This window comes from Camarhynchus parvulus, chromosome 14, assembly GCF_901933205.1.
Source record: "Camarhynchus parvulus chromosome 14, STF_HiC, whole genome shotgun sequence".
Taxonomy (NCBI): Eukaryota; Metazoa; Chordata; class Aves; order Passeriformes; family Thraupidae; genus Camarhynchus; species Camarhynchus parvulus.
This window is the reverse complement of record NC_044584.1, coordinates 13,253,335-13,281,127: the sequence shown is the minus strand read 5'-3', so window position 1 is coordinate 13,281,127 and position 27,793 is coordinate 13,253,335. Positions and strand designations below refer to the sequence as shown.

Genomic DNA, 27,793 nt, shown 5'->3' with positions numbered 1-27,793 from the left:
TTGTCTGCTCTCTGAGCCTAACTTCCTTAGTGTGCCTGGAGAAACTGTTTCTATCTAAACAAAGTGTTGTTTAATGGTGAGCTGATTTGTCACAATAATTTTTATAACTAAAAAAGTTACCTCGATTTTAAAAAACTGTAATTGCCCTTTTGGCGTCTGGATACTTTTGTTTGGAAGTGTCTTTTACGCTGGCCCTTACCCTTGTTTGAGCTGGGTGTTAAAGCCCTTCCTCCATGCTGAATCCTCCTTGTGCATTAAGGGCTGTTCTCTTCTGACACAAGCTTCTTTTAAATACAACGTACCTTTTCAAAAGGGAAGTCTTAGAGGACTCTACTGCTGATCTGGTGTCTGTTTCCATGTGCAAAACAAGGCCTTTCAACACATTCCCTGACTCTTCTGAGATACGTACAGGGGAACAATCCTATTTATGTAGATGTGGTGCAATTGAGTTTTATAGACTTGCTGTGGGATGCTGAGGAGCTGCTGCACCTACTTGAGCTTTGACTTTCTCTTAGCTGTATGAAAGAATGTTTCTCTTCACTATTTTACTTTCTAATCCACAGTACTTGTCTTGGAAGGGGTTCAAGAATGATGCAGTAGATGGCAGAATGGCCCTGCAGTCCTTTTTCTGCACAGAAGACTGGAGACTCACAGGTAATTTTTTTACATGAAGGGAAATATTTATCTTAGTTTCTCTTTTCATTTATGGATAAACACTTGAAGAAAAAACCCCAGGCCCTGGCTGTTGGTTCTCAGCAGCTCTAATCTGTTACTTTGATTTTGTGTTAAGAATGTCTTGAAATCCATGTGATTTCTTTGCCATCAAAGAAACATCTCCTACTTGAGACACTCCAAATACTCTAAGGAATATGTCCCTCTAGCAACATCTGTACAATAAACAACAAGCCAGTAGGCAGGAGCAAATGGCATTGAATGTGGTAGAGAGTAAAGACAAATGTGCTGATGGCCATCTGTAGAGCATGTTGATAAACTGAGTTTTTATTGAAAATCAAGGTTTAGCCTGTGAAAGAAGTTCACTCAGGATAATCTCAAGTTTTATCAAGCCTTGTTTAGTGTTTACATCAAATAGTAATATGAACACAGCTTGTGAAAGAAGGTTATGTGTTTATGTTTTGTCACTGTAAAACAATCAAGCCCGCAGACTGTCAGCTGGCAACAAACAAGTGCTTTATCTCTGTTATGCTCTAGCTGTAATTTCTTTAATGCACAATTACATGGTGAAAAAGTGCTGCACTTGTTTTGCAATATTTGTGTTTGGTGTGTGATATCAAAGGTAAGTTTATGGCCCATACAGGCCTACAAACTTTTACAATGGTTAAACTTCAGAGAGAGAAGGTATTATATGAAATTTACAGTGTTTATCAGTAATTTTTAATTTTTTTTTTCAGTTTTACTCAATTACTACTTACTACTTTATGGAGTTTTTAATATTTGGCCTAATGTCAAAATTTCTGATGTCATCAGTGTAGAACAGACTTTAATGAGGAAAGGGTGGGTGATTAGTACAGGACTGCCTTCACAAGGGGAAGTGTAACACTAAATATTTAAATGAAACAGCTTTGTCTTTAAAGAAGCTTGTGCAAACAGCTCGTAGCTCATACTCCTGAAAAAATACATGCAGGCGTTCCAGAAGCTGAGCAAAATGCAAATAAAAAATACAAAATCTCACAACCCAACACATCTTGAAAACCTTGAAAGGATTTGGGAAAGTCATGTATTAAAGTGCACTCCAAGAGGTTTGTGGTGAGAGGACAAGGGGGAACAGATTCCTACTGAAAGAGAGTAGGTTTGGATTGGGTATTAGGAGGAAGTTCTTTACTGTGAGGGTGCTGAGATACTGCAGTGAGTCACCCAGAGCAGCTGTGGCTGCCCCATCCCTGGCAGTGTCCAAGGCCAGGCTGGACAGGGCTTGGAGCAACCTAGGATAGAGGAAGGTGTCCCAGCCCAGGGCATTGGAACCCAGGCCATTCTATGAGTAAATGATGCTGTATAAAAAATTGCTAAAAAAAATGGAAATCCAAACCTAAGCTTCAAGGGTTCAGGACATCTCTGTTCTTACATATTTTGGCTCTGATTTTAAAGACAAGCCATAATTCTTTTGGAGTTTGTCTAAGTGCAGATTCATTCTTACTCCTTTTTGTGAGAAAGGTACTTAGAACATAGGCCAAATGTATCAGACCCATAAAAGTCAGAATGAAATTTTAATTTTAAGTAGTAACCATGGACAAATGAACACAGTTTTCCTTTTTTATTTGAGACACTTAGCAAAAATGCTGAAATATCAAACATTTCCTCAGTAGCTACAATATTGCCACTATGTACAAAATATTTGATAAATGTAGTACACATATAAAAATACAGTATGCATTACATATATACAGTACAATGTGCAAAACATATGGCATTCAAACATATGGAATTGATTTTAGGGGTGCAAACAGCAAATACAAAGGCATCATGGTTCTAGAAAGGCAATACATAAACTGACGCCCTGATTGCCATAATTTGCATTTAGTAAAGTAGTGCTTAAATGAAGAGGGCTCCAGAGACAGGTGCTTATCTTCTTCTTTTCACAAAATGAGATGCTAAGACATAATTACGACTATGAAAATAAGAAGAGAAACACCTACTCGGGTTAGCGTTATTTCTACTGCAAGCAGTACTGTGAAGAAAATCCTATCTGGAAAAGCCTGTGCTATTATTTACTACAAATTTCTCAAACAACAAAAACAAATCTGTACTGTTAAACATCAAAAACAGCTTTGAAAATATCTACATCCTTAATTTTAAAAAAGTATGGATAACACTTTTGGGGACTTAATTTCCTATGTTTTAAAATACAAAGTGCCTCCTTTGGCAATATAAATGGCAATGCTTTGGTTCCTATTTAAATTTTTATATTATTATAATTTATTTTAGGCTGTCTTTTGAATATCTGAGCTGTATAATTTTATAAAAATAGTGTGATTATATAGTTAACCATTCCCTGCTTTCTTTTTGAGAATTTGCTCTCATAGCTAGAATGGCTTTTTTGGCTAGATTTCTACAAATACAGTTATGCACTTTTAACTTAAAAAGACTTTCTATTCAGTATTGGACACTACAGAATGCTGTAGGTGTCTCTTTTTTGCACTTTATTCCTAGCAAACTGGTATAAAAGGAATATTTGAGATTGTTTCAGGTTTTAATGGATGCTCTTTATTGGCCATGTATATACTGTATGTAACTCAATGCCACGGATCTCACATGAATACCTTCTGGGCTGTGGTCTAGAAGTCACTGAGAGGTGATTTCATAGACCACAATACAAAGAGTTTCAACAGAACATTTATTAGAGATAAGTGGAAGATTTTTTTCCAGTTTTAATAGAGTTTGCTTTAAGTTTATATAATACATTTAAGATGCCATCTGAATAATAACTGTTTACATTGGTGAACTTTCCTGTGTTTTGATTACATAATGCCCTTCCAGTTCAATGTATCCTGTAATTGCAGTTTCTCTGCCTTGAAAATAGTTCAGCAGCTTGTACTTGTGTTCTGATTACAATGCCTACACTTTTGAGGCACCTGAATGTTTGAGATTATGTAACAGAAAAAGTTTAATATTGACACTTCTGTTTGGATCACCATCTTTTCTGAACATGACTCTTGTTGGTGAATTTAGAAATACCTGGGAAATAAATGTCAGTATTAAGTAGTGATCATTTCTAAAAGCTGTGGCCTCAGCTTTTTAAAGTTCTGATTCTGCAGGTCTGCAAGCCCACATTGCTGGATTTTACTTTAAATTTCTGTAGAGAACAACTGCCATAAATTAATTTTATTGTCAGAGAGAGCATGACAATGCTTTTTTAACTATTTCTAATTTTAAACAAAATTTTGCCTGTAAACTTCCTTGCTGTAAGTGATGCTGAAGGGCACTAAAAGTGTACAGCAAATTCCATTTCTCTACTGAACACAGGATGTGACTCCTCCTGAGTAACATCAGCCTAGGAAAACATTGTCTGAGCTCTCTCTGTCTAGATGTGTAAACAACCAACTTTTGATTTTCATACTGATTGAAAGGTATTCTTAATTACTTTGAAGGACCCACTAACACCACATTTGATAGGATGCATTCTGTTAGCATACTGCAGCCATTAAATGGCAAATTTAGTGCCAGTGCATTCCTTTGCAACTGTTCTCTTAATGAGAAAGATTCAGTTCTGTGCAGTCAAACTGCACAGTCACAATTAAATTTCTAAGATGTATTTGTGCTACAAAAATTTTCATGTAAAAAACATGCACACACAAAAGTCTAAGCAAAACCTATTTCTGCCATAAACAGGCATATACAACTATGGCAAACATATCACATTTCAGAACAAAGTCTAAAGCAAACCATTTTATATAAGGTTTAATACACAATTCTGAAATGTACAGAAAAGTAATCACACATTCCCTACACTAGTATATTTGTACTTCAGAAACTAAAATGATCCCTTAATTTTTATTTTTTTTCAAATAGACGTTCAGAGCAGAAAGCTATACCGTACTGATAACAAGACATCTCAACTGTTTGGGTTTATTTCTGCACAAAGATTTCTATAGATTAGTTAACATTCTACACTGCCAATAAGGGTAATTTTGTAGCAAGATGACTTTGCCAGTTTCAAGCTGTATTTACATGCACATCAAAAATGACAGTACAGTTGCTCTAGGTTAATTTGTCCTCTAAAAATTAATTTACTTGCCTCTCATTTAATCAGGAGGCAGGGTCAAAAAGGGATAACTCTAACCACACATATATTGTATGATGTCTGGTGTATCACACATAATAAACTGACAGTACTGCAGAACACTAAATTTCATTCAGAGTTGTTCCTATCAGACCAAGAGTCCTTAATTCTTATTCTCGTAACAGCCGAGGGCACTTCGTATCTCAGAGTATCAGCTCCCAAGATTGGATGATGAACAGGAATGCAAAAAGTTGAATGTGAAGTGTTCACTGTTATTGAAAAGTCCTATACCATCAAAGCTTAAGGCAGACAGTCCACATGTAATATTGTACTCAAGTATTGTAGGCACAGCAAGAAGGAATAAGGAATTATGTCTTTCAACTGTGTGTAGTGAAAATCTCCAGAGATTGTTTTCTTGTACTTAGTTTCATATTACAGTAATTCTTGGCCAGTAAAACTAGTGAAGGTACATAATGATTTAAAGTGCTGTAATTGATATGATGCAAACATATATCAGTTCAAACCCTGAATCAATGTTGTAATCCATTATTTTATCTGAAGCCAATGGAACTCTGTCATATCAGTAAACCAGACTGTGTTATATCTGGAGATGCAAATTTTCAGTTAATTCCGTAACATTTTCTGACAAAAGTATTTGTTTGATGTTAACATGATTGTGTTGTGTTTTTCTTTTTGAAAAATGTGGTGAGTGTTGCTAAGTGGATAACAGCTACTTACTGTTTTCAGTATTTCTTTGATACATATCATTATTCTAAGAAGTAGGCAAAAGCTTTGGGGCATCTTTTCATTCAATCCTACAAAACTTTATTTTTGAAACTTGTTGGTGAGGAAAGAACCATGCCATGAGATCAGTTTTCAGACTAGAAAACATACAATATTTCTGCATTTCAGGAAACAGGGAGTGTTTCCTTTTATCTTAATTTAGGAATTCCCTAATAGGAAGTTCCAATTTTGTGTTTGATTATTAGCCTCCATCATCTATGGCAACATTTAACAGCTATTACCTGAGAGACAACCATAGAATGTCAAAGTATATTACTTCTACTTGATTTTTTTTTGTTTTTCTAACTGCTTTCAAAATAGACTCTGAAAACAACAACTAAGGGCTTTAAAACAACAAAAAAATATTCATGTGCTGTGCTGTGAGGTAAGAGCTTAATTTTTGCTATTCTCTGTTTCAGATATGCAATATGCCTTCTTATCACAAACAGTACATTCTGATCCTGGTGTTTAGGATTTGTACTGAGCAGCTTCTCTGTTGGTTTCCCTGATGTTATGTAGTGGCAGACAAAGCTGTTCAACAGACGAAGTGTTCATTGAGAAATTATGGTTGTCCTATCAGCACTGTCCCCTGCAACTTGATCTCATCCTACAAACATCTTTTATTGAGGGCATTGGGACTATTCTTGCATAGATGCTTGCAGGATTGTAGTATACAACACTATTAATTAAACTTTTCTACTTCCTCAAACTTTTCTAGTATGCTGAGATACTGGATTCAATGATCTAACAAATATCCTCAAACACAAAGCAAAATAGGATATTTACTTCCATTATAATAATCTCTTGTTTGAAGACCACTGTGTTCCCCTCTGTTCACAAAAATAAGCTATATAAAGTTAAAAGAGTATACAAATAACTGTCTGATATACACATTAAAACCTAGCTATTAAATCCAGAGCATTGCTATAGAAAATTCAGTGTTCTCAATATTACCTGGCATTAGCTACAGTGGATTTCTTGCAGTTACACTTAATATCCCTTTGGATGCAGGTAAATTCCTCCCTCATGATTAAAGAATGGGGGAAGTGTTTTAAAATCCACAAAAGCAAAATATAAAAACAATCTGAACAAATTAAGAGACTAGATATATGAAATTTCACTGAACCAGCCAGTGCTTCTATTTGCCTTTGCCCTCACAATTAGTTCTGAACCTGGCTCAGGCTTTCCACAGGAACAATGAAGTGCAGTGATACCTCCCCTCCCCCAGCCATTTGCTCACTGGGTCAATACAGAGAACTGACATCTCACTCTCAGTTCGTCATGTTGTGTTGCTCATTTAAGCATTACAAAGTCAGAGACGTAACTTCTCTCTTAAATATTTGTGATACATTTACCTTGGGGTACTTTTAATCATGAAGTACAATCATCCTTTCTTGACTTGTGAAATACAGCTTCCAGAGGGCCTGATCTGCATTACTGACAGGTGCATAAAGTGATTCACTGTTGTAAACTTGAAAATCAATAAGGAATTAGCTTCAAGCATTTGTTCTTCCAAACATTACTGTCTTAGTTTATGTTAACTGCAATCAGAATGGTTTAATAATGGACCTCTGCTGCAGAGAGACTTGCAGGTCGTGTTCTCATTGGCTATAGCTTAATCCCAGTGCAACTGTAGATCTTGTGGATCTAGAAAGTCAGTGGAAAACACGCTCGGGGCAGCAGAACTGAGAGGGGTGAGTCCAGATGAGGAGCTGGGCATTGTAATGTCCAGCCATTCCATATTGTCCAAATTTGTATCAGGAAGGTCAAGAGACAGACAAGAATTATTAGTAGTAAACTGTGGGTCAGATGTTTCCATGGGTGAATGAGAGTGATCTAAAATGCTGGAGTGATTAAGCAGATCATTCTGGAGGTCTTCAATTAAAGAAAATGACTCTCTGTCCTCATTACTACCTGTCAGTTGAGGAATTTCATTACCTGATGGTAAAGTTCCATCCAAGAGGGCTTCAAGTTGGTTTTCCAGACTTATAGACAAGCTGGTTGTTGGTTCTAAGGACACAGGAGGAGGGGCCATTTGGATCTGCGGAGGTGGACGGGATATCACTGTGTTCACTGGCATTGTAGTGATGTTGGCTGTTACTGGTCTCATTTTAGATATGGGAGATGGTTCTTCTTTTATTGGAAGGGAAATCTCTGTAATAAAAAAAGCCCACTGTTGAATTCAAGCAGATAATGACATAATATCCTCCTACTGAGAAATTCCAGCCCATTTTGGGATTCATCCATAGTGAATGAAGTGCAGTAACAGTCACTGTGCTGCTCCACTCATATTCACATACACCAGACTCTGGCACGGCCTCCATGAACCACAGAGTATTTTAAAAAAGTCCTAGAGTTCTGCTTTCAGTGATAGCTCAGCAAATTAGCATGAGTACTGATGAAAAAAGGAACGTATCTCTAGATGTTACCTTAACCTCCTTCATGTTTACAGTTCTTCTCATTAACTGGAATAATTATGGAACCAACACGTTTCCTTGTATAGAACCAATTTTCAGTTTCATCCCTGTTTAGTACTGTCCACATTGGTTAATTAAGAGTCCATGAGATGAAATTATGTGATTAAGAAGCATTTATTCCCAATTCTAGAATATAAAACTACACTTCTGTCAAGAAGTTCCATATAAGACTGTGGCAGTAAAAATAAGGGGAAATAAAGCCTAAGTTCCAATTTATTCTTAGATGTGAATGAAGCCCAAAAACAAGACAGACAAATATGCAAATAAATCCTCTAGCACAAGTGATGTTCCTAGCAGAAAAAATATACCTGACAATATATTTTGTGCTGGTTTTCCAAGCAAAAACCCACAGCCTTCTCACTCTCCTGAAGTACATTAGTAAACAAAACATTTTTCAGTGCAGAGCTTACTTACATTAAGTGCAACAGGCCAGAATGCTTTACTTTGTTTTTTTCATAAAGATGATCATTAATTTAGCTTGAGTTGTTGAATACTCAAGTTACTTATCTCAGTCTACTCACATTTTCTGCAATTTGCATTGAAAAAGAAAAAAATACTCTGATGTTTAGAATATGTCTGAAGTCTTCCAGTAGCCTAGAACCAGACCCTTTGCCCTGGCATTCCCTCCTGTCAAGATACTTTTATGACAGCAGTTACAAACCATTCCCTTAATTGAATCACTTGGCACCACAACATCTCCCACTACTGTAATGGCTTCTTGGGCTACTAAGCCTAATTATGGCTGAAAGCCTCTTCCTTTTATTGCTGAGCTACTCTGTTTATTACTTCAGTTATATCAGTGCCTTTCTGATAGCTCCCTTATTTTAACTGACATAAAGTTATTATTCATTAATGTCTCCATGTAGTTCATGCACACTCTTCCCAGTAATGTATCTTTGATGTTTATAGTTGATAACACATGGTTATATTTAATGAAATTTTACTATCAGTGTTCTTGAACTCTTACCTTATTCTATTCTTTGTATAATTTCAATAAACATGTTATGGACTTGCTCAACCTTTCCGATTTTGATAAAGTATGTCTGTGCTAACCTAAGGTGTTAATCATTTGGATGCTGCAGAGATTACTGTAAAGGTCTGCCAGAGCTACTTTGCAAGCATGAAGTTCCACAGCAAGTTGACTGTATGTGTTTTGGTAAATGTTTTATTTAATAAGGAATTAAGCAAACTTTCAAAAATTTAGTTTCATTCAGGCTAGCTAGATTCTAACTCCTGTTCCTAAAAGAATTCTCATTTGATTATAGCAGTGAGTTTTTACTACCAGGTTTTAAATCTTTACATCACACAGCTGTCAATGAGCTTACCTCCACTCTTGATGAGAATATCAAAAAGATCATCCATCTGCTGACTGTGTGCACTGGAAATCTGTAGTGCAGGAGAACAGGGTTATTCTCTTTCATGTGGGATTTTTTCCTACGCTTATTTTTCCTAGTTTCTATCAACAGTATGTAAGTACTAACCTATAATAAAGACTAAAATCCTTAATAGGAAATTGTCTAGCTAGAAAACAGATACTTAGGAGAGACATTTGCAATCTCTGTAGTTGGTTTCAGTACAAAGGAGTAGGGAAAAAGCATGACAAAGACTTCATGAAGGCAACCTAGGAGAGAGGTGCAGGAAGCTAGGGACCAGGAGAGTTACTAACCCCATTTTGTACCAGGATAGTAATAACTGCAGCACTTAGGGCTTGCAAACCCTGCTCTGCTGTCTCTCAGAGATAGCATGTAAATGTCAGTCATGAAAGATGTATTTTATTAGGTGTCTTTGGGGTTTCTTCCCAATTTGTAGATTAATGTTCTTTTATTTTTTAAAGTGGGGGGGGTAAGCTTTCAGGAACTGCTCATTTTTTGTTTTAAACAGCCATCCCCTAAATAACTGAACATTAAGCAAAAGGTAAGAAAACCCCCCACAAACCCACTCATTCAAAAAGTCTAGAAAAAGTGGAGACTTTCATGAAGATCTGAAGAAGTGTTTTAAACCATTGCTTGTACTCCAGGGATGGGAATTGATTTGTCATCAGGGATGCAGTGGGGAGCCCCTAGCTGACTGGTAGTGACAGAGTGACCTAAGACAACCTGTGTCCCCTCCCTGTGGGGATGTCCCACACATGCCAAAGGGCATTAGGCACCCATAGCTGTGCCTCAGATCTGCCACCACAAAAACCCAACCAACACAAGGGGCTACAAGGTTTATCTTTTGGGATTGTTCTGAAATGCACAAAATTAGGAATACTCATTATTACTCATACTGGCAGAGCACTACACAGGATTATTCACCAAGATCACTCAATACAGACTCTTTTCAAGCAAGCACCTATGCTCATGTTTGCCTGTGTGTATAAACACACTGGCACACATTCTCCTCACGTTTACTCACTTTGGAAAATACAAACATCTTTCCACTCTTAAGGAGGTGTGGGTATCACACATTCTCAAACCAAGTCATCTGAAGGCTAGTTAGTACCAACAGCAGCACTATCCCAATTAGATGTATCGCCAACTGGGAACCGTAAGACTTATTTACATAGATGCTGCTTTAATAAAAGAATAATGAAACAGGAGTCCTGCAGTTAAACACAGTTATGAAACTAGTGACAGGGTATGTTAGAAAATGTTGACACCGAACAAAAAAAATCAAAACCTGAAACAAGCAATGGTTTTGGTAATTGTAGAGAAAAGCTTTGTTTTTAACAGCCTAAAGAAAACAAGTACCTCACGCTGTGATGGCTGAATACTGCGGGTCTGTTTTATGGCCTCTTCGTAACGAGGAGGATCTTTTGTCTTGGACACTGTGTTGTTGAAGAGGGGCTGCTGAACAATGTAAGGCTGGGCTTGAGATGGAGACCCAGGCTGCATGAAATAACAAAATAATGACTAAATAATGTGATTTAGTGAATTGAGGATGTATCAAGCTCTACAGATTATTCTATTTTGTGACATCAGTCCATGTATTAGCGTAATCAGAGGGATAAAATCAGTTTCTTTCCCCCTCCCTCTAACACATATGCACATATCAGCATTATTTTAATCTACAAAACATTCTTCCTTGATTGAACTGCCATATGTAAACCATCACATGTTATATAAGAATAATAACGTAAACATGAACTTTATGGAAGATTGTTAGGATATCCTTACCTTGTTGGGAGCAGCAGGTCCATTCTGCACAGAAGGGACCTGATTACCACCAGGGTGAATGTTAGAGTTTGATGTTTTATTAATAAAAGATTGTGAAGGTGTTGAAACTGGTGCAGTCTGATAGGAAAATACTGCATTTGATGTAGCAGGTGGAAAAACCTGAAAAGGATTAACAGATCAGTCTCAGATTGTGGGTTTTTTATTTTAAAAAAAAGGTAACATTGGATATATTACATTAATGAAATAGAAGACCTTTTTTTCTAAGGTACTTGCTTGCTTAACTTCTCTATTAAGTGAATGTTATTTATACTGATTTTTCCTTTAAGTGGAATAATTTTTAAATTCAGAACAGTTAGTTTCTGAAAGAAACTTTGTGCTCTGACATACTTTCATTCATCACTCATTACTAAAAACATTTTCCTGCAATTTTCCAGGAAGCATGAGGAAAGTGTATGAAACAGTTCAATAGCATATCCATAATTTCCCCATCTAGTGGACAGTCAATAACTTGAGCTTATTTCTGACCTGATACAAACTGTACATATATCCACATTTGCCCTCTCCTGCCAGTTTTAAGACACAATAGTTTGTCTGTCATATAATTCTAATTTTTTTTGGAAAGTAATAACAGGTATCTATGAGGATTGAGGGAGAGGCAAAAGATAAAACTGATGGACATGGGTATCAACTATAAGTTTGGTTACTGGTATATGAAACTTATTATTTCTTCAACTGGTAGTCCACATACTCACTGTAAATGACTTCCAGCAGTATCCTGTTTCTCATACTTTTGAGTTAAAGGGAGATTAAGAGAAACTATGAATGCATCAGCATGTAAGGCTGTTGTAAATTCAGTATCACTCCCAAAGACCTTTATAAAAAAGGTGACAAATCTTAGGTAATGGATGGAGAGAGGTAGATCTAATGCTGAATGCATGAGGGGTGTCCTGATCTGTTGTATCCCATCGATATTTTCATTTTGATGTTAAAACTAGTGCAACAGCAGGCTGCAAACTCTGCTGGGAACTGTGGTCTTCATGACAACTGATCTGAATAGCAGGGAGGACTGGAGAAAATGTCCTACAGACATTTCAAGGAACTTGGAGGCAGCAATGGCAGCAAGCTGCCAGTCTCTGGTACAAGTACATGCCTCAGGATGACTGGAAAATTTCTCTGTAGGACCTGTTACATTAACAAGGTAAGATCAGCCCCTCACCAAAGCCCAGAGAACCTGCATTAAATCTGCTTTTTGGATGTATGTCAATTTTGACTCCTGGAGGATAACCTCAATGTCCATGAAACAAGCAGTGTGAAGAGTATTGATGCTGCTTTAGCTGTGTCCCCCTTTATCACCCAGCTCTCTAGAGAATGGCAATGCACAATCGTACATCCTCTAAATTAAGTTGTTATCTGCAACAAGAGCCCAAGCAGAGGTAGATAAGGTCACACTGCTCAGGAACAATCCCCAAATCACAGCAGAACATGGGGTTCATGATGCACTTCTGTAAACTGAAATAAGATCTTTGGAGGCTGAGATGTAACAGTTACATAATACACTGTAAAAATGACCCTCTTAATCTTAGAATTTGTTTCTGGATTATCTGTCCCTAGGGGCAGGCTGAAAAACCTTGCTGTCCACTGATAAGGATGCAGTAAAGGTCCAAAACTAATCTCCACATTCCTAATAATAGAGGTCAGTCTAGAAGAGGCTCAGAGGAGGAGAAAACCTTTTCTTTTGTGATGACTGGTACTGATGGGTTGGTATGAGTTCCCATATGAACATGACTGGAGTGGCAGTCACAACTGTACACCCAGTGCTGAGGAACATGTGTTGGAATGGGACATTACAGAGCTGATTGTTTTGGTAGAGAGGAAGAGAAGGATTCACTGGAATTACCATCCTCAGGATCTGAGTCCATAGCTTTCTTCATAAGGAGGGATGACATCAACAAGGAAAGTCAGAAAACCAGAATTATCTTCTATAAAAGAATAAATCTTTGAAGTCCTAAGTAAAAGCCTTCCCTTAAGAACTGCCTATGAGAATCTCACATTTAGAGCCAGTGGCAAATAAGAGAAAATGACTGGAATATACGTGGTACCCACCACTTGTCCCAAGCGTGAGGAAGGATGCAGTAGGAGTCATGCCCTAAGTGTACCATTAAGATAAAAAGTCTTTCGACAATGTATTTATCTGCAACTGAAAAATAAAGTCCTGCACAGACTAAAATTTTGGAAAAAGGAGTTACAAGCCCATAGTATCACACAGCAAAACATGGTACAGATGTTAGGTGACTTGATCATTTGAATATAACACAGATGACACAAAAAAGATTCTCAAAGCACTGCCTAGAACTAGATTATACAACTATTTATCTTAATGTTTATTGCTATCCACAAACCTTTCTGATTTGTTGGCTCTGACCAAGTGCGTGCTGCGTGATGGTATTTTGTTTTGATTGTGGAGCATGCATCTGAGGTGCTGTCTGCACCAGGCCAGAGGAAGAAATAGGAGCAGGTATTTGTGATGGGGTCTGTATTCCAGCTTGTGATTGAGCCTAAAGGATGAAGATAAAATATTTGAATTATTTGTATCTCACACTAAGTTACATCATGTAAAAATCTATTGCACACCTTAAGCAGAATAGCAGTAACTTGTATTCTGGGAGGGATGAGTGGGAACTGCACAGGAAACCAAACTGTTACTGTGTTTGGTACTGGGGAGTTCCCAGCTAAAAGGTGATGTTTATTTTGCCAACAGAGTTTAAGACAAAGACAAACTGGAGAGAGCCCAGCAAAAATGCTAAAAAGAACAGGGCACAGAGAGAGCAGGTATCAGTAAGAAAGGACTATAAGAACTGGCTTGAGTAAACAGAAGACAAAACTGATAATGCAAGAAAAAGGTTGCTTTTAAGACCATGGTAATTTTTAATGGCCAGTGAAAGGCAAGAAGCGTGTCCAACCTCATTAAAAACAATTTTAAGTGATAGTGGAAAACTTTCTGGAGTACAGATGAAGTAACATACCAGGACAAGCTGCTTAAGGTTGTAGCAAAATTCTAGCAGGATTTTAGAACAATTCACATGGAGATCTGGGTGTATAGTTCCTAGGAACAGTTCTTGCACTGCAGACTGGGGCCCAATGCAACACATCCTCACCAGAATTTTCCACCCCTCATAAGGTTTGCTGGATGTGCTGCTGCACAGGCTTGCAGCAAGCCTAGGCCCACAGCATGCACAACAGCCAGGGAGTCACTGCAGCTGGAAGAATACTTTGCTGCCATGATGGGTGGCAGGGGATGTTCAAACAATGCCACTGGGAAGTGCATTACTGCTTAATTCTACCATTCTTAGTTCAGACCAACAGGTTACATTGATTCAGCTTGGTCAGATTACTCCTATACCTCTATATTTATAGCCTGTCTTGGTTTATGCTGTATTTATTCACTACCCATAGTCAGCCTAGAAATAATATTTGCACAACCATGGTTTCTTTTTCTAAGTCCACAGGAGAGTTGTACAATCTGGCATTCACATTTTTAAATATATTGAAGCATCATCACATAGTAGGTAGTTCACATATGTTTTGCAAACAGGGCTATCTCAAAGTACTGAGATTGTAGCTCTCTATTACAATTTGCAGTTAACAAAATGATGGTATATGCTACTTTAAATCAAATTGTACATGGAGGCAGTACATGGTAAGGCAACTGCTGTTCAGGAAAGAGTATCTAGGAACAAAGTTGCAAAGAAACAAGTATTAGAAGAAGGTATTACAAGATCAGCTCAAGCTTTTGTACTGTTCCCCTTAAGCAGAAACAGGCTAAGCCTGAGTTTTAAGTTAATCTTACAAGCAGCACATTTACCTATTTACACTAAGTTATGAAATACTGCCATGCAGGTTACATGATAAAAAAACAGAAACACCCTTACCTGCAACTTGATGTTTCCAACTGGTAATTGCACTGCAGTAGCAGCATTCGGTCCCTGGATAGACAGTGGGAGGAGCAGCTGGGCAGTTCCTTGGGTAGTTAATAAAGCTTGGGGCTGGGCAACAACTGCAGTTTGTGGCTGCCTCTGTGGACTAACATAAAACTGAGAAATGGCATTCTGAAGTTCAGCTTTGGCCACAGGTATCTCCTGCTTGATAATGACCGCCTTTTTGGCAACTGGATTCTGGCCAGCGGTGTACACGGGCTGTCCTAAGGAATGGCTGGCTACAGGGACAGATTGACTGGTACTTGAGCAGTCAGCAGGGGCAGTTTCATCTTTGACAGCAGCACTGAACTGCTTCTGTTCCAAAGCAGCTGAGTTACCAAAAGTCTGAGACTGTTGCTGTTGTCCCCTTTTTTCAACCTCAAGTTGCATTTTCAATACTTCCACAAGTTTTTGCTCTTGTTCCAGTTTTCTTTTGAGCTCTTCAATTTGTTTTTCTTTTTCTTGAAGCTTGCGGTCCTTTTCTGCTACATCAAACTCCATGGTTGAGATGCTGCCACTGCTGCGATTCTGATTATCCTCGTTTGTGCTTGCCCTCAGGGGTGAAGTACTCAGGAACTGGGATGGTGACATCATGGTCATTTCTGGGAAAGTGTCTGCCATACTCGTGTCATCTGTGCTTAGACTGGACTGTTCAGAGGGAGAGGGAGATATAGGCAGGGGAGAGCTGACATTTTCAGTATTTACTGCTTTGCTGCCAGGTGCAGTAGATGTTTTTTCTGGAGGGAAGCTGGACATCGTATTAGCCACTGGTTTATTTACTGTTGCAACAGGAAATGCCACAGTCACTTCCCCAGTGTTACCTGTGGCCCCACTAGAAGTGGTCACTGTCACAGAGGTACTTGTAGCAACCCCATTGTGGTTAAGATCTTGATAGGTTTTCAGACGCTCAATAAGGTCTGTTTTTGTTCCAGACACTGGTAATCCCCTCAGTTTCAACTCCATTTTAAGCTCTGCCACCTGAAATAAAACAAAATAAAACACTATAATAAAAAAGGAAAATATTAAAACTTACTGATAGACATTCTTATTACATCTTAATAATGAAAATTATTTTCATTCCCATATTTGCTAGTTATTAAACCTCTGGGTTCTGACAGCATGCATTATCTATGAACACATTGCCATGACCTCCTACTTACTTCAGTGTTTAAGTGGCCAAAATCTTAGCAGTGTTCAGTTGTACAGCGAATAGTAGCAAATTGATGATGTTTTTTCATAAATATTCAACATGGAAAAATGCACCTACAGCTCCAGTTCTGAGCTAAAAACCTCTGTAGCAAACCAGCAGACAATGGCAGCAGTGCAGATAAAAGCAGTGAGCAGCAGCACGCTGAGCCCCTTTGTTACACCATCAGGACAGACAGATCTGTTTCTGAGAAACTTTATCAGGTCAGCTGATAATTTAATAGACCCATCAAACACAAAAGGCTCTCTTGCTAATTAGCAACCAAACAGTCACCCTATGTGCCATCTGTGTTTCCTTTACAAAAACAGTTTAAGCAGTCAAAATTACTTTCTGACAGAAAAACATTCTCAGTTTTTTCCAATAAGCTTACAGACAAAGTAAAGTGCAAATATGTTGAGTGTAAATTGATTCTATGCTTCAAAATGTTTATCATAAACATGCAGCACAAATAACTGCAGTGTTGGGGCTCCCTGCATATTAGAGCTACCTCTAATAGAACAGAAGGTAGTGACCTCAGTAGTATTTCAGTACTCAGCCAGCCTAGAATTTAAGTTGGAGGTATTTTTGATTTGGAAATGATGAAAAGTCACAGCAATATATTTTACATCTCTAAAACCCACAGCAATTTTATGTTAAATAACTCCCTAGCCAGTGACTATCAGCTGCTTCCCCCAGTCTGGTACCCTCTGCACTTGAGAGTGTGTTCTAATTCTTCTCTTTTTCAACAATTCATTCCTGAACTCAGAACTGATTTAGCTGATTCAGTGGTAAAACCACCACCAGCAGGTCTGCAAGGAAGGCTTATATGAGTGTTACCACATCAGGAGGAATACCAATAAATTGTGCCAAGAAATAGATAAGTGAACAGCTTTAATCACTGCAAAGCACAATTTCAGATATTAACTTAAATATCTTCACCAGTTTTTAGTTAAAAATTTAAAGACTGGAAAACTGATTTCAAATGCTGTTGTTTGAATTGCATGTTATAGACTTATTTCATATTAAAAGATTGGTTTTAACTTAAGATAATGTATTACCACCTTGAGAATCCAATCTTATGGAATTTCTTCTTTTTATCCCTTCAAATTTAAAAGAATCCTCCCTCCCACCCCTCACAAACCTTGGTAAAGGCAGAGAGAAAGGAATTAATTGCCCACTAGGTGTCCCTACGCTGCTGCTGAAGTTTGGCACATTCCTACAGCTGCTGAATCCTAAACCCCCACAAGCTGCCTCAGATTTGTCTTTATTCCTTCTCATGTATTTCAGAAGGAAGAAGATCCTACGCAATGCCCTCATAGTGCAACCTGAACAGTCTACACAGTTAGTTATAACTTAAAGAAATTTTGGAATTTAGCATTCATTTTCAGATGTGTTGAACTCTGGTAAGAAGATATTGTCTGTTCTCTCTTTACAGTCTTATTTCTGTTTCTATTTATAGCAGTGACCTCTCAGAGTATGTTTTTATTAGGCCATCTTCTAATTTATATTGCTTAACTAAACCTCTTCACTGATACACTGAAATTGTCATGAGGAAATTACTGCTCCTGTGTTTAAATCTGCCTGAGCTGAAAAACTTCACATGAAGTGAACCTCACAGCTTACCCAAGGTGTCATAGTGAGGGACCAATACAATGTGTCTGAAATTCCTCCTCTTCTAATTCTTTGGGAAAGAAATGTCAGTTCTGGAACATATGCATATGAGGAATCAAATATTTCAGTCCAGGAGAGTTGTGTATGAAAACTCAGACAATGTTATCCTAACCAATTAGGAGGAAAGGACAGTTTTCATTGGTACAAATTACCAGGCATATTCTCGACAGTAACAGTTCACAAGTTATGAATTACAGTAATGCACAGGACTGGACAAATCCCTCTTATCTTTTACCTTCAAGTCATCCAAGCTTGAAGGTAGAGGACCTGGTTTCCTGCTAGGAACATTACTGTTCTGTCTTGGTGAGTTGGCAGCTGATGTTGGTGTACTGTTGTTCAGAGTATTCAGTGGTGAATTCCCATTGTTGCTCTGTTTGTCATTCAGTGGCCTTCAAGTAATAGGAAAAAGAGGGACAAGAATGTCAATGCTAAATATATTATGTTTTCAGTCAAGAGGCTATGATTCTGAATCTCATGTCTGTGAAGATAATGAACAAATTAACTTTTTTTACAAATCCATGCTTAACCTAACACATTACTGTTAAGTATTTTCAGTAAAACAAAACAGACAGGAAAACATAGAGTAGTATGTTGCTATTTTGGTTTGGTTTGCAGTTAAGCATACCAATTTATGCTTCATAGTTTTGATTATTGTTATGGTATCTCTGAAGAACACTATGGACTGCAAACTCTATTTACACAAATTAATCACCAGCCAGGGCAATTAGTTTTTTGTCTGGCATCAATAACCACCCCCCAATACTGAACTCTGTGATGCAACCCTTCCATAGATGTCCAATGTTCACACACACTATGGACTGACATAAAGCAGTTCACTTTGAAGATGATGCATTTTTATCAGCTGTACTCAAGAATCTCATATAAGGATTCTGAAGTAATTGTAAAAAACTAAAAATGCCACCATTTACACTAGGTATCGTAAGTCAGCTCTTCTATTTCGTTCAGCTGATTTATGAAGAAATGTTTCTGAAATGTCAGTAAATGGAACATAAGAAGCGTGGGCAAGCAGGCAGAAACATCGCCAGTCCAAATGTTAGGATACATGGTAATTATAAATACAACCACAGATGGTAGCTTTAGCTTTTCTAGCCTCACTTGCTGAAGAAAAAGAACTCAGTGAAAACTCATTTTAAAAAAATAGCTGAAAGTCAGTTAGAATTTAGGGTTGTGTGACTGTGGCATGCTACACTTTAAGCACTTCTAGGAAAAGACTGGTCTTAGATGATGAGAATGAAACTCTGCAGATAGTCAACTTCTTGTTTTGTTATGGGATGCTGGCAACTCTTTAAACATTTATTTTTTTGACTGTTTCTACCTATAAAGCAGTGAGAATACTTCTCACTGGTAAAAGTGCTAAAGATCAGTACTAATGAGGAACTCATATAAGCATTAGAGATGAGGCTATAAACAACAGACAGATCTTATCAAATCTAAAAAGACTGTTATGTCTTATCTGTAAGTTCAAGAATGTGGTTTGTGAATTCGATGTAAAAAAATAAACCCACAGGAATAGTGCATGCCTTTGTTAAAGACATGGTCTGCAAGCTTCTCTCCTGACTACCTATCTCACATTTGAGTGAAAATGGTGTCAAAACTTTCTTGATTTTGCACAAACACTTTCGAGTTTCAGATATGCATTTGGTCAGAAAAAACCATCTTACAGGTAAGATGTTCTGTTTTCATGTCACATAAAAATAACTAGGACCACCTCAAGGCTTCTCAGACCTCAGGGTTATTTTAACAAGAGAACAACCTCACCACCTGTCAAATAAGGCAAATAATACCCACAGTGATGCATAATAGCACTTAAAGTTTTCTTGGGTTCCAACTGTCTCTTTCATGTTTGCAAACCATGTTTACTTCTAAAGCCCTAAGCCTATAACTGATGTATATGTTTTTTCTTAAAAGGACATAAACAATGCTTCACATACTTCAGCAGTGCAGGTAGAATTGTCTGGTAGTTGTAGTGTTGTTGCTGTTGGCTCAGGATCTGCAGCTGCAAAAACAGTTGCTGCTGTTGTAGCAGACGAGCATAGTTGGAGTCCATCTGTGGCTCATTTTTCTCACCTTTCTGATCAGGTGGAATATACTGATGATACTTCAATTTTTTCACCCTTGGCTTAGGTTCTTTACATTTCTTGCTCCGATGTTTATCATTTGGGTTCTTTGGGTGGCTTTGCTGTTTATGGATGGAAAAGATTGAAACAAAATCACAACAGATGTCACTTAAAGCAGTTATGCATGGCTCAGAGACGCAGCATACCACAGCACTTTTACCATAGAGAGCTGCTGAAAACAATTGTCCTTGAAAACATCCCCAAATGAACCATCCTTGGGAGGTTAACATGCTCCAGCTGGCTTATCCCCTGCACATGTAGGGGTCATCAAATCACAGTTTGTGAATGGTTTTTCAAAGGTGGCACAGCTAAGGGATTCTACTAGTCATGACCTGTCATTGCAAAGAGGCATTCTTCTTAAGCAGCTAAGTTCAAAGCCACTTAGTTTGTGGAAGTAAAAGCCAGTATTCTAAATTCCATCTGTAAATATCTGAGGTACTTAGAGGTCTAGACTGAAAGCATGGACAGACACTCCTATAAATTACAGGCAGCAATATCTTCATTAGCAATGCTCAAGTGGTTAAAACTCTCTTCCTTTACAAGCTCTTTGAAATTATTTTGAGGGAAAAATTGAAGGCAGTTACCTAATCATACAGAAGGTATCAAAGCAGAAATGCTGTGCTGATCCACACCTGTTCACTACACAGATAGCCTCTTTTGGGGTACATCTGAATTAAGGTCCCACATTAAGTAAGCTGGTACATATCCAGTGATTTCAAAGGATATAGCCAAATTTATATTAGAAAATGAGTGCCAGAGGTCATCCTTGTACATTTAACTGAGTTAATTTCATGTAGGTAAGTAGAAGTCTACATACAAATATTAACACAGATGAAGACAGTGAAGTTACTGAAATGAAATATGATGGATATCTAAAAGAAATCCCTCTCTAACTGTATTTGAAAGGGTTTTCAATGCTGCTGGCTAAGTCAGTGCAAAAAGAGAATTGGTATGTTCTTCTGATCCCCAACAAGGATACAGTAACTTCTCCCTCACAATGCATTCTGCTTATACATTAAACCAACTAAGAAAACAGTTGTGGAAAAGGAGCAATGCTGTTCACCACTTTGGTTACTGGTAGACTATGAATGCAGTGACTCTCTTTCTATTCAGCTATCCTCCAAATAAAACTAGATTAGAAGGCAGACAGAAAGTAGAAACTCTGTATTGCAAAAATCTACTGTCCTTATTTCTTAAAAATTTCCATAGCTATGTAATGCACAATTCTGCCTGAAAACTTTTGTCAACTGTACTGTAAGGACCTCTTGCAATAATGAGCTGGTCTCTGGGGTACTGGCTGACCTTAGCACACAAAAACTTTGAGTCACCTGCCCAGAATGCTCCCCTGAACAGCAGCAGAAGTTGTTAGCTACAGGCACTGTAAGGTTACTTGTGTAGTTTTTCATTAAACACAGCCCTGTGTGTTTAGCACACAGATGAAGAATGTTGTCCTCAGGGGCCACAGTTGCAGGTACCCACCTTCACTAAGGTTGGCCCAGGCTTTGCTGCAGATACAGTGGTTGTGGTCAGGGTGGTTGCAGCAGTGGAACGAGTCACGTGCTGTTCGATTGTAGAGGGAGTTTTGAGGAATTCAGGAACTGGAGAGGTTAAAGGTGGATACTAGTATTAAAAAATATAAGGAAAAAGAGAAACATTAAAAACATCAACTGTCTGAGTAACTGGAAAAAATGTGAAAAAGTTAAGACATTTTACTACCACATCAAATTGACAAAATACTTTTTTGGAGGAATGGTGAAAACGGAACTCCTGTACATGTGTACAAGTATTCTATAAGGGCACAGTTTGGCCCACTTCAAACACAGCAAATAAAATGATTTCTTACTTTGACTTCTTAGTTAGCTATGAAAACACTGCTTTATTACTATAAAATTGAGGCCTTCAGTATTTTTTGTGTGAAGTCAGATTTCTGTGTATACAAGGAGAATCTTACCACCCAAACAAGCACTGTCAGAAAAGCATTGCTTTCATAAATGTCAAACTTCAACACAGGCAAACAAACTTCTTGCTTCAGAATGATCACGCAGCAGGACAGAAGGTGCATTTCTTCTGTATCTTATGCCAGCAGAAGTGTAAACCCAAACTTTGCTCATCTTAAATTTGTCATACCAATTTTTATTGAGCTGAAATTGGTTTGTGATTTTAGGTCTTAAAGAAACCTTATTATTTCCTTCTGTGGTGAATATCCCTCTGATGGAATACAGACTCTACATAAACAGATCTCAGTCCTCATGTTCCTAGATATACAAAGAAATCTTTACTCTTTTCTAGAAACAGAGATTTTGTTCTCTGATTATCCTCCTGTTACAGTTAACTGGATTAACAGTTTTCATTAGTCTTTCTTGGATATAAGTAACTGAAAATGTACAGGATATTCCACATAGAGTCTCACTGCATCCTTACAGTGGCATTAGCACTTCTACTGGAATCATCTCTTCTGACAGGCTTGCAATCTCACAGAAGATGTCCAGAGTAGCTCCGACTCCACTGCTGAACACTGCACCCCAGCTCTCTTCCTCCTCAGTTTTCTCTTGAGTCAAGAGTCCCCAGGTTTCCACATTTCTTTGTGAGGGCCATTGTGTATTTTTCTTTCCAAGAACTATTCATTCTATTGGAATTGCATTTCTCTCCTAAAAGCCAAATCAACCAGTTCTTTTTGCATAATAACAATCCAACTGTGTGCTGACTACATCTTCCTACTTTTGTTAGGTGAGCCGTTCTTACGTCAAGGTTGTTAACGGTAACACGAAACCAGAACATCCCAGATCAACTCCCACAGAGCACTGGTACCAGCTTCCTTTCAGCCCAGGACTTCCCTCTTTCTGTCTCATTTCTGGTAATCTCCATCCTCATTTTCCTAGTGTTTAATATCATCCAGTAATAAATCCAGCCAGATGACATCAGTTGCACTTCCATTGTTTAAGAAAGCAATTAGATCACCTAGTACAATGCTCCTTTTATAAAAGCCCCTTCTTTATATTCCTATCAGTAAACATCCTTTTTCTTCCAAATTAATTCCAAGACTTGCATTATAATTAAGTCCGACAGGTACTTCTTTCTGTTTCATTTCTTCCTGTACCTTTCCTGTATTTTTCCATGGGATTGTACCACAAAGGACTTAACTTGGTACACATTTTGCAACTCTGTGTCCTGGTTCTTTTGTATTTCTGGGATAGCAGGTTCCCGAGGTGCCAGTCTGCATGAACAAAGCTCTCTGACTTTTGCTCACAATTAATTTGTAAGAAATTTCCATTTTATCTTCGTGTTTCATTAAGACATCTCGCTGTGTTCCCAACCATCAGCTGCCGAGAGGCAACTATAGCTGCCTTCCCATAACCCAGTAAACTGAATAGTGGGTTTGATCCCTCTGTCTTGCAGCCACACAGAAGAACAGCTCCTGATGCTTGCTTTATTAAATTGCAGATTTACCATGCCCTCCCTGTCACTGAAACACTGTGCACATGCCTGGCCTGGGATCCTGTCAGTTTATGGTGGCAGGCTAAAGATACAAATGTCTCTATTTTTACATCCAAATTTCAAAGTGTTTGCTCTGGAAAGCACCTGATATCTACACAGTGCCTGTTATTTGCTGGACTTGCACGACAGAAAAAAAAGCACCACCAAAACCCCAAATTACCTCTTTTCACACTGTGTGAAAATCATGGTGTTAAACATTTTCCTCTTGCCAGAGAGTAAATTATTTTTCCTTACACTAGTCATTATCCTAACCTATACACAAAGCTTTTTACAGACTTCCCAATTTTACCTGCAAGTGTTAGATGAAGCAATGAACCATGCACATAATTTATTTTTAAATTCAAAAACTTAGATTTAACAGGTCTTGACTTCTTCACTTGATTGCTTCATAAACTAGTCATTATTTAATTTGAACGGATCCCTATTTCCAAATAATATGCTTTCTGTACCTTTCCTGCTAGATGCCAACAAGAATCTAGCAGGTCAACAAGCTACAGAGAATATATTAGGGAAAACAGTCATTCTGTGCCATCAAGCAAAATTCTCCAGCTGTTTTGAAGATAACTATTTAATATCTTCTGAATTGTGAATACCCCAATTTGATCTGTTTAGAGTATGACTAAAATGCCTAATCCTAACCAGATGCAAGTACACTGGGTTAAAGCAAGTTTTAGGTCATCAGTCAGCAAGAGCTGAAGGTTCTCAAAATTATGTTACATCCTCTGATGTCTGGAAATGTGTGGAGGAGGAGGTCTTTAAAAGAACTCTGGCTGCACTCTGCTTTATTCAAAACGTTCTTTGTATTTTTTGTATTTACTTTGTTGTAATAAAATTTAAAATTTATCAGAGGAAATTAAAAGAATAAAGGAGCCATTCCCAGACACGTCTCCTGTAGGGACTGCTGTGCTGTTATTCTTTAATTCAAAAGGAACAACAAGATGAGCATCTGTTTTGTTCTGCAGAAGAACAACTTCTCATTTTAGATGTGTGCACAGAAGTGGCTGTAATGTGATATGAAATCCATAAGCAAAGGCTTAAAGTTCTATCTGAAGCACTTTTTCAATCACGTTCAAGTGCCTTACTTTTTGTTTCTGCAATCACAGATCTATCTTATGCTTCCTACTTGAAAAGCTTTTGGCGTGTATTGCTTTGAGTATTTTTATTTAACTCTCCATTAGGAACCTAATTCCTTACTCAGGAATCTAATTTCATGTGGTTTCTTTTCAATCTATTCAACACAAATTATGTTCTCTCAATGTGAAACCCAACTCATATCTTAATCTGTATGTTAGGGAACAATGAAATAAAATTGTGCTGTACTTTGCATCCAGCATTGTTTCTGCATATGAACTTTACAATACTTTTTCCCTCTCCTGTGATAATAAGAAAACCAAGGAGAGTAACACCACATCCTGAACCACTCAGCTGTCAAGTGTCCATGGTCATAAAGACATTATAGACTTTGGAGCATTAACAAGAGCTATCTCTTTTTTACTTATTTAACAGTTGACTTTTACATTACTTTCTGCAGTAAGGAGCAAATCCACAGCTCTCTAAATCCTCACACATTTAGATGCTCTGCTATAAAGATAACATTTTATCTGCCATGACACAGTTACTTTCCTTTCTTTGTAAGTACCATGAGGAAATGCTAAAAACCTCAGAGAAATCAACATAACTGTTATTTTGATTTCTTAAATAGTAAATTCCTTAGGCAGTATTTTAAAAATATAGGAAAGAATATTTAAGTTATGTGGGAAACCTTTTTTGTGGACTTTTCTGAAGGTAACGGAACTGACATCAACTGTTGTTGTTTCAGTAAAGTTTAATTCTAAATGAGTTCAAGACCTTGCCCAGAAGGAAGACAGACATTAAGTAATCAATAACAGCTGGAGTAAACCATGGCCATGACCTTTTAAACAACTTCTGGGAAAGCTGCAGATCTTGACACAATGAATTTCAGGGAATTTATGGCTTCACTGCAGCCTATGGGAATTTCATCACTGCCACCAGCTAAGCCAGGGTTTTACTCTGTACACCCCCAAGCAGAAAAGAGTCCCAGGTAGCCCTTTGTAGCAGCAGATGTATTCATTCCGTTTGAAACCATGCCCCATTTCTACAGCGCCAGACCAAAAACCATACTGTGAAGATCTTAACATTTAAAAACTGTACCTGTGTTGTTGTAGCAGCATTTGGGGTTATTGGTGAGGGTGAGTCACTTGGTTTTGGCTCACCAGGGGAAGCTGCTGAACCCTGGGATTCTTGGCTGGCTGGTTGATCTGGTGATAAAGCATCACTGCTGTCTTCATCGAATGAAAAATCATCCAAAGCTTGAGGGTAATTCTCTTGTCCAACTGCTAAAATGTTTACATAGAAAGAAACAATGTTTTTTTTTTAATTGCACAAATTGAATTTAGACATTTATGGCAGAATTAGCTAATTGCTGGAAAATGATCAGTTTTCAGCAGTCTAAACATATGGTACCTAAGTATTTATTGTGTTTTTAATATGAGAGCCATATTAAATCATATTCAAGGAATCAATAAAACCAAGTGTGGAGCAGAAGTGGTTTTAGTAAGAGATTAAAAGGTACGTTCAACAGATGTGGAGTGCACGCAGACACCTATGACAGGCTGAGGAATGGCTACAGATGTTTGATTATTTGTAATGATTTTTATTCTAAAAAATGTATTTTCAAAGTTTCATGTAAAAATAGGACTACTTTATTTAAATGATAACAAAGTTTAGGTCTCAGAAGCTGAAAGAGTAAGTAGTAATAAACTTAGCATATGTTATCTTCTAGTGACCTTTACCCTCAAGAGTTAAATTATTTATTTTCCACAATGCCAACAGATCACAAACAGAAGCTGTGGGACTTTTACTTGCCTATAATGGCTTCTTTAACGCTGGAGTCTACAGGAAGAATATTTTTTTCTACCAGTTCCATAGGTCCAGGTCTCTGAGCAATCTTCTCATTCAGATCATCTGCCAAGCGAGCTCTCTTCAGTTTCATCTGAGTGGCCTGTAGTGAAGGCTCTGCAAAGGTCTCTAAAAGGATATATTGATTCAAATATTCTGTTCCACTTGTTCCCCAATCTCATGACAAACAACATTGTCTTGTCTTTGCAATAACCATTCCACTTGTATCAAAAGCAGCCAGGTATAACAGATAACAGCATAACAGTCACATTTATTAAAGGTTCTTTAGGGCCAGGGGAGAGCATAAGGCTGTCAGGTCATTTTAGGGCATGAGTTGAAACTGAAATAGAAACACTCCATGTACAGATCTGATACTATAATTACCATTATAGATCAAGAACAATATGCAAGAGCAAACAAATAAATACACTGCTGGGAATACCTTCACTGCCATAGATGTATCTGTTAATACACAAATTTAGCATAGAGACTACCACAGACACTGTAGAAGCAGAGATATAGAGCAGATAAACCTTTAGAACTAATTCCCACCAAGTGTCATTCAGGGAGACAAGTGAGAGCAGAAGCAAGGCCCTGCTGTGAGCAGTGTGAGCAGAGCTCCAGATGTACATTGTGAGCACGTACCCTCCAGGATGTGCATTCTGACCAGCTCCGAGCGGTCCGGCCTGCTCCGGATCTTGTGCTTCAAGAAATTTTCAGTCTTAAAAGAAAGGAGGAAACACCATTAGCTACTGTTCACTTAAAAACTCAAAGCAGTTTGACAAATCAGCCATGTCCAATCAATGAATAGTTGCAGTTTCATTCAGATAGGGGGGTAGCACTGTCAAAACACAGGCAGCAGAGGGGTTCCTCCTGCTTTGTTCTGTTTTCCTAGCAGTTAAGCAGGGCTGATGGATTTCCATCTTCTTCAAACAAGATGGGAATGTTTCTGGATTTGATCCCACACCACCACATAATCACAATAGTATAGATTTGCCATAGAAAAAAACTGCAGATGCATAATTTCCCCAAGTATCCAATCCTTAACTGGAGGTTAACCCCCCATATGCTTTAACCCCCCATAAGTTTAATCCCCACTGATCTGTGAAGGCTCAGAGAAGTTTCTCTCAGGTTTAATATTTTATTTTAACAAATTCTCCCAAAATAAAAGCACACATTATTACTGTAATGGTAAGAATTTTTCCATGTACGCAGAGAATTTAGTATCACAAAAAACTGACTCTCCATTTCCAGATG

General features: G+C 37.8%; 1 protein-coding gene across 3 annotated transcripts in view; it reads right to left on the bottom strand.

Annotated features, from left to right (window-relative positions):
- Positions 1-2,254: 2,254 nt before the first annotated feature.
- Positions 2,255-27,793, bottom strand: part of MRTFB (myocardin related transcription factor B) — a 67,143-nt gene continuing 41,604 nt past the window's right edge. For 2 of the 3 annotated variants that reach the window (XM_030957798.1, XM_030957799.1), the window contains 12 exons: positions 27,182-27,257; positions 26,504-26,665; positions 25,790-25,974; positions 21,602-21,742; positions 19,937-20,184; positions 18,220-18,373; positions 15,083-16,105; positions 13,553-13,708; positions 11,154-11,312; positions 10,728-10,865; positions 9,321-9,381; positions 2,255-7,672 (listed from right to left, as the gene is read on the bottom strand). In XM_030957798.1, coding sequence (XP_030813658.1) covers positions 7,134-7,672; positions 9,321-9,381; positions 10,728-10,865; positions 11,154-11,312; positions 13,553-13,708; positions 15,083-16,105; positions 18,220-18,373; positions 19,937-20,184; positions 21,602-21,742; positions 25,790-25,974; positions 26,504-26,665; positions 27,182-27,257 — 3,042 coding nt within the window. In that variant the 3' untranslated portion in view covers positions 2,255-7,133. The remainder of the gene's footprint in view (positions 7,673-9,320; positions 9,382-10,727; positions 10,866-11,153; positions 11,313-13,552; positions 13,709-15,082; positions 16,106-18,219; positions 18,374-19,936; positions 20,185-21,601; positions 21,743-25,789; positions 25,975-26,503; positions 26,666-27,181; positions 27,258-27,793) is intronic. The other variant, XM_030957800.1, reaches the window with a different exon arrangement.